The sequence below is a fragment of the Acanthopagrus latus genome, chromosome 6 (assembly GCF_904848185.1).
Source record: "Acanthopagrus latus isolate v.2019 chromosome 6, fAcaLat1.1, whole genome shotgun sequence".
Classification (NCBI taxonomy): domain Eukaryota; kingdom Metazoa; phylum Chordata; class Actinopteri; order Spariformes; family Sparidae; genus Acanthopagrus; species Acanthopagrus latus.
Genome location: NC_051044.1, coordinates 444,343 through 455,722, shown reverse-complemented (window position 1 = coordinate 455,722; position 11,380 = coordinate 444,343). Strand labels below are relative to the sequence as shown.

Genomic DNA, 11,380 nt, shown 5'->3' with positions numbered 1-11,380 from the left:
TCACACTGACTGAAGAGGTCGATCGCCAGCGGCCGTCAGTGACGACGGAGAAGGTCAGGAACATTTTCAAAGCTTTATTTATTCAGGGAGAGTTCACAGAGAGCAGTCCTCTCCTTTCTCCTCCAGGAGACGTTCAGGTACTTCTGTAAAAACAGACTCAGTAAAAGTAGAAGCTCTGATCCAGCTTGTTTCCTCCAGTACAGTAACAGAGTTCAGGCTCTGACATGGACTCAGAGTATCAGAGTAAAACGTCACATGTTGGGTTGGTAAAGCGTCCCGAGCAGCAACAAAGAGAGAAAATCAGAAACTCTCTGCAGATACGAGACACTAACACGCCTTTTCTCCACATTCCAGCCTTCCCCGTCTCTTCCAGTAACTAAGTATTTGTACTCTGTTCCTCCCTCTGTCAGTCCCGTGATAACAGGTCTGTCACAGAGTTGAGCAGATGAAGCTGACATCAGTGAGTCTTGTTCGTCATCTCATCTCGTGTCTTTGATTATGATCAGCAGGAAATATCATCACGACAACAATCATTTTAAAAACAAGAGAACAAAGTAACTCTCTGTTACGCTTCAGTTACAAATCACCAACAAATCACAATGTGGCAAAGATCCACGTCGAGCAGAGCATCACTGCATCGTTCCTAACGGGTGACGATCTGTGTCGCAGTTCATCAGCCTGAGGCCGACGAGCCGCCGCTGAATAATCTCATTTCCATCCGTGCAGATGGAGGAAGCCTTTGATATGAAACTCAACAGTCACATTCTGCAGTGGAACGACTCAGATATAAAAGGCAGTCGAGATGTTCCGGTTCTGGTTAACAAGTGCTGGAATCCAGATGAGACGTAACGTGTTGTTGGTGAGCGGCTGCATGAAGAGAGATCATCTCATGGCTGTTTCACCTCAGGCTGCTTGTTCCTGATGGATCATTACACCATGAGGATTTAATAAATGACAGCAGCTGCACTGCTCAGGTGTTACGTTGTGTGTTGTGTGTTGTTGTTGTTGGGTTACAGCAAGTTATTAAAGATGCTGCACAATTAGTGCAGCTGGATTTTGCTGTAATGTGAGAAAAGTTTGTAGGAAACTTGTTGGAAAGTTTAAAGGTTCTCACCATAATTGCATGACCTTTACATCTTATCACAGTTTTTTTTGGGAACTGTGGCTAAATGAAATGAGTGTGTGAAACTCAATCTGCTGAGCAGCTTTAATAAGCTTCAGCCAAACTCCAGCAGGCTGCAGGTGAATAATGAGTCTGGAGCTCTTTGGATGTTTGTTTGTCAGGATTCTTACAAACTTAAGTTTCATCATGAAGAATCATTCAGCTTCAACTTGTCTGTGATTGTAAAACACAAAGCTCAGTTCATCTGCTGGCTGAGCTGTTTTTTCTTGAGGGCTTTAATTTGAATGTAAGAGTTTTAAATGGAAGGGAAACTTGTAGAAACTGAGCGTAAGAGCTCAAGCGTTGGTTGGTGTCTTGGTTCGACTCTGCAGGACGTCGCTGGCTGAGAGTCGACGCTGTGACGAGTTTAATAAACTGAAGTCAGAGTCGAGAACGAACAAACAGACAAACTGTACTAATGTGTAGAAAGACAAAGTGTCATCGGGCTCACACACGCTGATGATGAATGAACTCGATCAGCGTTAACCAGCGGAGGGAATTTAAATCGGGTTTTGATGAAGTACAAATATCCTTTAATGCCAAAGTTGTCAGTGATTGAAGTTCTGGTTCTGAGCGGTAAACCCGGCCAGAGGCAGAGATTAGGAGGGTTCTGCCGTCCTTCGTCCCTGAGGAGGACTGAGCGTTATCACAGGTGAGAGTCCGGCCGACACCGTGAGCTCCGGGCTCTGATCTCTGGCTCAGTCGTCAGCAGGACTAAGCCTCTCTAAGAGCTGGACTCAGGTAAACCCGTCTGATGGACTCGTGTCCCGTCCACAGGGAGACTCTCGTCCGCCTGAACTGCTTCGGGCCACAGTGGCAGCCGATAAGCTCCCAGCCTCTGAGCTGCCTAACGGGCCTGTCGGCGCCGGCTGGAGGGAATCCTGCAGCCTTATAACACCGACCCGCTGCAGCAGAACATCAGAACTACTCTCACGTTTATCTGTGACTAAAGCAGTGGAAGTGTTTCAGACACTTTCTCTTTGGAGCCGCAGAAACACAAGCGAGATGATTTCAACCAGTTTCTCTGCAACTTCTGCAGCTCATGAAACTGAAGGAGACGTTTCAGTGAGACGTCACCATGTGGCCAGAACGAAGGAGAGACTTCAATAATTCACCTGATTCTTGGTTATTAAACTGTTTGTCAGTAAAAAACTTACTGTAACTAAGATGTCTGTAAATTAACAAACTATTAAAGAAAACATTTAGCAGATTTGTTCCAGAGCTGAAAGAAAGTCATGTTTTATGAAATTCAGTTTACCGACCTGAAGAAGTTTCCTGTAATTTAATTAATGATAATTAAAGAAATGAGCAGCTAATTATCAACTGCTTATTGGAAAACAGCCGATTCTGATAATATTGGGGTATTTTTTTCTTTATGTATTTGGAGGTAATTATTATTGTGGTCATTTAAAATGTATTACTTGGTTATTATCACCTACTTATGCAGGTGATGAATCTCTTTAAGTGTTACTGAGATCAGTCGTCAGCTGAGAGCAGATGAAGGTGAGACGGCAACTTAAAGCTGATTCAACAGAAGTCACTGTCACGAGAACGAGGACGAGAACATCAGAACATCAGATCATCAGATCATCAGAACTTCAGATCATCAGAACATCAGAACATCAGAACATCAGATCATCAGAACTTCAGATCATCAGAACATCAGAACATCAGATCATCAGAACTTCAGATCATCAGATCATCAGAACTTCAGATCATCAGAACATCAGATCATCAGAACATCAGATCATCAGAACGTCAGATCATCAGAACGTCAGATCATCAGAACATCAGATCATCAGAACATCAGATCATCAGAACTTCAGATCATCAGAACTTCAGATCATCAGAACATCAGATCATCAGAACATCAGATCATCAGAACATCAGATCATCAGATCATCAGAACGTCAGATCATCAGAACATCAGATCATCAGAACATCAGATCATCAGAACTTCAGATCATCAGAACATCAGATCATCAGATCATCAGAACATCAGAACATCAGATCATCAGAACATCAGATCATCAGAACTTCAGATCATCAGAACATCAGAACATCAGATCATCAGAACGTCAGATCATCAGAACGTCAGATCATCAGAACGTCAGAACATCAGATCATCAGAACGTCAGAACATCAGATCATCAGATCATCAGAACATCAGAACATCAGATCATCAGAACATCAGATCATCAGAACGTCAGAACATCAGAACGTCAGAACATCAGATCATCAGAACGTCAGAACATCAGATCATCAGAACATCAGATCATCAGAACATCAGAACATCAGAACGTCAGAACATGGAGGTTGAATTGTTTCATTCTTTTCAGCGACTGAACGATGCAGAAAAAGCACTAAGGAAGACTTTAAATCAGCAGTCAGAATCTGTGTGAACTGCTGACGTGGCCTTTGTGACAGGATGTGAACTTTGGACTGTTCAGAAGTCAGCAGTTATATAGTTTAGCATCATAAACTCTTTAATGCTCCAATAACAGAACATAACGAAGAATTAGTCACATTATTTGAAAATAAAAACAGATATTCCACCAAGACATTCTGAATATAACTGATGGTGTTTGTGAAGACGTGTCTAATTAAAAAGCCGCGTGGATATGAGAGTAAAGGTCAGTCGTCTGATATCGAGGAGCAGTCGAGTCTGCAAAGGAAAAGGAAGATAAAAGAGAAAGCAGGAGGCGATAAGAGATCTGCAGGGAGGCTGCAGATAAAGCAGCAAAGTACAGAGTGATCTTCTGTGGAGTAAATTGGGAGACTGGGGAGAAAAAAGAAGGAAAGCACAGGAGGATCTGTGGTGAGAGGAAATAAAAGAGAGAGGATGGAGGAGAAGAGAATGGCAGGGAGACAAAGAGAAACCGAGAGGACAACAGAGAACAACAGAGCCACAGATTGAAGAGGACGGATGGACGAGGATGCGTCTGAAAGGTTTTCAGGTGATTTCAAGGTTTTTTCCTTCGAGCCTGCAGCGACAGAGTGAAGAGCAGTGAAGGTGGAGAGAGAGGTCGTCTTTTATTCCAACTCTTCTGTGTATGCTAACATAACGTAGCATCAAAAAGTAATTCACACCTCAGAAATTAAGAGAAAAACAAAATGACCCAAGCCATCAACACCTGACAACACACTGAACATACAGGTAGGAAACAGCACGCTAGCTAGCTGATCCGTGTCGTGGCTGCCGCCCTCCCTGTGGTTGTCCACCTCAGATCTGTCCAGCTTCTTCAACAGGACCAGAGCGTCTCAACTTCTACTGTCAAGCAAAGTGTTGCTAACCACAGCACAGACCAGCAGCACCACGACTCTGTCGAGGCTTTCCTCATATACAAATGAGAAACAGGTCATGCAGGAAAGAAATCAACATGGCTGTTGTGTTCCTGGATCAGTGACTCTGTTCTCTGCACATTCACAGACACACACAGATTCAGCCAGCGTTGTTCCTGCCTCCACATGTTGGAGATACTTTAGTGACCGAGGGAAGAAAAAGAACGAGCGAGTGAGCAAAGACCTGCATGTTTTTGTGAGTCTGTTAGCTGCAGGGATGGGTGTGTGTGTGTGTGTGTGTGTGTGTGTGTGTGTGTGTGTGTGTGTGTGTGTGTGTGTGTGTGTGTGTGTGTTTGTGTGTGTGTGTTGACGTCAGCAGGCAGCCAGCAGCTGAGTGCAGCTCTGACATCCTGGCCTTTGCTGCTTGTCATTACCTACCTGGCCTGAGACGAGCAGAATACAGATGAGGGGAGAGGAAGAAGCTGCTCGCCCTGCACACACACACACACACACACACACACACACACACACACACACACACAATAAACAAACACACACATAATAAACAAACACACAATAAACAAACACACACATAATAAACAAACACACACATGCGTGACACACTGAAGCGCCTAACTCACACATGCAAACACACACACTGGCAGACAGCGAAGCAGAGAGCAAAGCAGACATGACGGGAGAAAAGAGGGAGAGAAGACATGAAGGAAAGGGAGGAGTGATGCAATGAAGGCAGGAGGGAGGGAGGATGAGGAGGGGAGAGGAGGAGAGGAGAGGAGAGGAGAGGAGAGGAGGGGAGAGGAGAGGAGAGGAGAGGAGAGGAGAGGAGGGGAGGAGAGGAGGGGAGGAGAGGAGAGGAGAGGAGGGGAGAGGAGGGGAGGAGAGGAGAGGATGTGAAGGAGGCTGTCAATGTGTTCAAGAGGCCAGCGTGAGGAAGACGAAGAGCAAAACACAAAGAGAAGGAAGAGAAGATCCTCCCACGCAATCTGAGCGCAACACTGAGAGAAACTGACACTAATGAACTGAACATGCACACACACATAAACACACACAGCAACATATACACACACACACAGCAACATATACACACACACACACGTTCACACACAAGCAAAACATGTCCAAGCCAAATGTAGAGAAAGTCATGTGAGTTATAATAAAGTTGATTTAGATGTTAGATAAATATAGTAAAGTATTATTAGCATTATTATTGTTGTTGTTGTTGCTGATTCTGTACCAGCTCTGTGTGTGACTGTGTGCTCGGGGACTTGATTGGAACAGCCAGTAATAATTTGTAATGTTTGTAATATTTAATAGAGGTTCTGATTGAGTATCGGCATCAGCGCTGGAGAAACTTCTGGCTGCTCGCGTCATCAGAACATCTCTACATGTCCTCCATCCTGACAGGCTGCGTCCTCTGTGATGTGGATTAAATCTCTACGTTAAGTCTGATGAGATACTCTGGGGAGACAAGACAAATTAACTTGGTTAAGATTTTGAGTTTTTGCAGTGAACCAATCACAGTCGTCTCAGGCGGGTAACGTTAGCGAGCATGTTAGTGTGAGTGACCTGACATGTGGCTCGTTAGCTCCTTATTATAAACAGTAACCCTGATATGAGATAATCACTCCGGTGAGAAGTCTGAATGACGTGACAGAACAACAGCAGACATGAATTTACAGAAATAAATAATGTTTGTTCTGGTCTGAGTCCCGCGCGGTTCATCTGTCCAGCTGAGTTATTGCGTCATTATCTGACACAACATGTGTCTCTGCTTCGTTTGAGACAGGAGCTGTGAGTTACTGAAGATCAGAATCACTCACAGTCTCATTATCTGTTCGCTCACATACTGCACATACGTATGTTTCATCCTCCATCAGCCGCTCAGACATTTTTAATGTTCCTCCTGAAGTTTCCTGAACATTATTTTCTGTACAAAACTCAACTTTTTAAGTCGAACACAAACACAAAGTGTCTGCGTGCTTCAGTGCAGCTGCTGTAATATCCAATAATGCTAAAGGGATTAGCTCTGTGTGCTTAACAGGCTCCATTCTCACACTGATAAAAGCTGTTTGCTTTACCCTGAAAAGGGATTTGCTGTATCTAAATGTAACAGAGGTGTATTGTGTGTACTCTCTGATGTGACTGTGGTGGCAGACCCATTCAGGATTTAGTGCTGAGGGTCCCGAGCGGCTCGCGGCGCCGACAGTACAATAGAAAAGGTGAGATGTGTTTATCAGCCTCACACAGCTGAGACCCAGAATCCTCCCTCAGATCAACAGAATCTCAAGTTCACTCCGTTTATTGCTCTCGTGTTTCCCTGAACCAAGACTAAACTAAACCTTTCTGCTCAGTTTTATGACTTCAGTTAGCTGAGAGCTTAAAGTCTGAGACAGTCAGTGTGTTTGTTAAACGTTAATAAACACATTTGTCACAGTAAACTATGAATATTCAACCAAGATGATGATCCGACCCGAACCTAGCACTTAAACAGAACCGCTGAAAGGTCCAGTGAAGCCCTGATGTTGTAGAAACACACCTCCAGGAGACGGACGGGTCGATGTCACTGTGATTATATGATAAAATGTGTAGGTTGTAACTGACACGCTGGCAGGATGAGATCAGTGTCCTCCCACACAACCAGAACCGCGAGAGTCCAGGTTCAGAGATGATCCGTCCTCCTGATACGATAAAGATAAAAGATTAATTCGTTTGCCTCAGCAGAGTTTCCTTTGTCCTGTCAGCTTTATAGATACAGTCCTGTAGTCCTGCAGTGACATCACAGTGACATCACAGTGACATCACAGTGCACATGGACACATCAGTGTGTCACTGTACAGTGAAGAGTAGCTCAGAGAGAGCAGGACAGGAAACAGCTGATCTCTGTGATGTCACTGCTCTCTGTGTTGTCACTGTTCTCTGTGATGTCACTGCTCTCTGTGATGTCACTGCTCTCTGTGTTGTCACTGTTCTCTGTGATGTCACTGCTCTCTGTGATGTCACTGTTTTCTGTGATGTCACTGCTCTCTGTGATGTCACTGTTTTCTGTGATGTCACTGCTCTCTGTGATGTCACTGTTTTCTGTGATGTCACTGCTCTCTGTGACGTCACTGTTTTCTGTGATGTCACTGCTCTCTGTGATGTCACTGTTTTCTGTGATGTCACTGCTCTCTGTGATGTCACTGTTTTCTGTGATGTCACTGCTCTCTGTGAATGCTCCGGTTAATAAAAGTAAACAACACTTAGTTTGTGATGACAGTTTTATGAAATAATAATAATGTCCTCTGTGATTGTCAGTGAAATCAAAGCCTGTCTCTTCCTGTCAGTCTTTCACAATAAAAGCCTTGTTAATAAGCCACTCTGTAAAGCTAAGCTACAGCTAATCCTGGTTGAGGCTAACTAGCTGCATGCTGCTGGCTCTCTACCTGCACCTCAGACTTGCTGGTTGCAGCTCATGAACACTGAGGCGTCTGACTCTCTTCCTGCTGCCGTCATGTCACGCCAGCCACTCGTCTGTATGTAAACAGGAAGTGGTCGTCATCGTCAGCGGCGGGTTTGAATGGGGACTTCTTTCTTTCTGTGATGCCCTGCATGTGTTTGTGGGTCCGTCTCATGCATAGAGATGTAAAGACAGGATCGACTGTGATATGTTGGAGCGTCATGAATAAATCTGCAGAGGAAAAGTGTTTTCTTCAACCCTCAGAATATCTCATCTCCCGGGAGAGTCGTACATCTCCTTATGCAACATGCCAAGGTCAACCAGCAGAGGCTGTTCTTCTTATTACGGCTTAAACTGCCAGAGTCCGACGTGATTTAACTGAATGTAACCAGGTAGATCCAGTGGTACTCAGAGGAGGAGGAGGATCATATTTGCAATGCTAATATCATTTCTTTATGCAGCATGCGTTTTATAGCATCCATTAATGTTTGTGTTCTCCACCTGCCTCTCCTCCTCCTCCTCCTCCTCCTCCTCCTCCTCCTCCTCCTCGCTCCCTGCTTGTCATCACTTCCTGTTTGTTGTCTCCTCCTCGCTCATGTTTTATGACTTCAGTCCCACAAGAAACATCTCCAGTTTCACTGCTGTGTGGACGGCGCCGCCCGTCTGCTCGGTCCAGAATATCTTGAGAACTGATGATGATCAGACCTGTGTTGTGCAGCACAGACAGAACTGAGGGTTCTGTCACCTGCAGCATGTTTACACTCTGAACGTACAAGTGTTAGTAAACAACACTTTGATGGTTCTGACTGAAACTGTCTGAACATTGATCTCTGAAAGTTGTGTATGGGGTCGTGGAAAGGTGACGGTGCACCTGCACCTGCACCTGCACCTGTGTGTGTGTGTGTGTGTGTGTGTGTGTGTGTGTGTGTGTGTGTCTAGTCTGTAACTGACTGTTTCAGCCCAAACACAGTCTTTGTACCAGGTGGTGAACAGCTTCCATGGAAATATGAATACAGGCAATATTTCCCTTTTTCTAATGTTTGAGTCACTTTAGTAAAGTCATAAAATATGTAGTTGAACAAACAACGTTTAAGAGGTTTTCTCTGCTGTTAAACACAGTTTAGATAAGCTGACATCAGAATGTTTCCCTTTTCAAAAGCTGATTAATAATAATTGATTAGCTGCTAGCTGGTTAGCACGCTGATGTTAGCTGTGAGTTCATCCTCTCAGTCTGCTTCTCGTCTCCAGTCGTGGTCAGAGCTCTGACTTCATTCTGAACAGGAGTGATGGAAGTTACTTTGTGCTGAAATGTTTCTCTTCACACTCACATTATTAATGAGCTCATGATCAATTCACCTGATCACTGGATTATCATTCAGAGAGAAGTGAGACTTTAAAGACATTCACATAAAACATCTCTCACATGTCTGCATGCTCGTCTTATGACATGACACTATCTTTTTACATAGTGTGTTGACCTCTCAGGGCCACCGTACTGAACACACACACACACACACACAGATACACACACTGCAGCTGTGGTCTGAGGTGGTTCTTATTATCAGAGCCCAGGTGAGGACCCTGACCCGGTGTTGGGCCCAGCTGTCATTACTCAGTGTGGACAGTCTGACAGTCCGTCTGCTCGTCTCTGTGTTCTCAGGATGTTTCTGTTACAAACTACTTCACCCACTGAATCAGTCGGGGGTGACGGAGGGGCAACGAGCAGCACAGATGAGACTGATGTGAGGGAGGTGGTCAACTCTGACACGTGGCAGTAATAGACTCCCACACGCCACGTTCTTTAAACTGTTCGACAGCTTTCTTGTTTTTCATGTCTGAAGAACGATGATGAGCGGCAGATAGTTTGGAGCCACAGCAGCTCAATTCACACTGGAGAAGACGCGTAACACCAGAGCGGCAGTTCTCCAGTTCTCCACTGATGGTGATTCACACAGAGTGAAGCATCTACGTGGACGGATGCTTCTCCACGTACTGCTGCGGTATTTGTTTTCCTCAAATAATTTGCCAAAGACAGTTACAGTTACTACATTACTGTTGTTTGGTCATTGGCATTATGGGACGTTTCTCTGTATTTAGCTGAGTGAAGGACCTGTGCAGTTAACTGACCGTCCGGTCGACACGCCCTCAACACACACCGCCAGCTTATCTGTTCACACTGGTTCTGTTCTGCAATAATACGGCCCTGATCCACCTCCAGAGGCAGATCAGGGCCGGAATGAAATTTCACCCCTCGCCACCTCCAAGAGATTCACACTGAGATGGAGGTGGGGAATTGCCATACTCAAGCCGCACCCAAACGCCCATGTGGATGGGGCTAATGAAACAGGAAGTGTAAAAATACAGAGCAGGATGCAGCAGAGGATCCAGGACTTACAGTACCGTCGACACCCGGCTGTGAATCCAAGAGCAGGAGATTGTAGCTTAAGAAGAAAGAAAACAGGGCGAAAACAGGCGGCTAAGTGCAGAGCAGACACTGATGGAAGAGTGAAGACATGAAGGGAGAGACGAAGACGAGCAGACAGACAGACAGACAGAGACCTTTTCACACCGAGGCGTCTGTCTGCAGCAGGAGTCACTCCAAAGTCAACTTCTGACACCATCGATCTCCAGCTGCTCACCAACACAGACGCTGACTGCAGAGAGGTCGCGTACACATCCAGAACTGTATTCTTTCTTTAGATCCGAGCTGCTGTATGTTCGACCCGATCTGACCAAGAGAACAAGCAATGATTTGAAATCACACGGTGTCAAACAGGCCCAGCTGGCAGGATGCAGACTGGTGCTGGTCTCAATATGTTTAAATATCTTTAAACACACAAATTTCCCGTCTGTGGGACATTAAAGGATTTATGATTCTGATTCTGATTCCTCAGTGGTTCTGACAAACACTCACACTGAACAGTAAAAACACAACAATATGTTTGACCTCTATTGTGACAAAACACCGACACACTGAGATGTCTGATCAATAATCATCAGTCCTGTGGATTTACTGACTCAGTGGGTGAAGACAAAGTTCTAAACCCGGAGTAGACGGACCTCCTCATGACACTCTGAACTCAGAGATCAGAACCTGCTCACATCCAGAACACCTGAGCAGAAATTATATAAATCCATCAATCAGTTCTTTGATCAGTGAATTAATATGAAGCTTTTTGTCTGATCTAACTTTTCATCCCACTGACGGTCAAAGTATAAAACAAAGACTGAAGCACAGAGGAGAGATCAGCTCCTGCTGCCACACTGATGACCCGCCGACACGTTTCATCACCTGAAACAGCCCGTCAGCATCAACCCCGACTTCCTCTGACCAAGGTGTATTGATTGTGTGTGTGTGTGTGTGTGTGTGTGTGTGAGGATACAATGGTAGACGTGTGGTGGACTCTCTGGTGTCTCTGCTGTATCACCTAATGCAGATAAAAAAAACTCAGTTTACAGCAAAACACACACGCACACCA

At 44.9% G+C, this 11,380-nt stretch overlaps 1 protein-coding gene across 3 annotated transcripts in view; it reads left to right on the top strand.

Annotated features, from left to right (window-relative positions):
- Positions 1-11,380, top strand: part of LOC119020742 (metabotropic glutamate receptor 7) — a 187,139-nt gene that overhangs the window by 160,385 nt on the left and 15,374 nt on the right. The window contains exon 9 of one of the 3 annotated variants that reach the window (XM_037100313.1): positions 1,940-2,459. The exons of the other annotated variants lie outside the window; for them this stretch is intronic. Within the exon in view, the coding sequence (XP_036956208.1) occupies positions 1,940-2,272 (333 nt within the window). The 3' untranslated portion in view covers positions 2,273-2,459. Of the gene's footprint in view, positions 1-1,939; positions 2,460-11,380 lie in introns of those variants that run through there. 3 annotated transcript variants of the gene reach the window in all.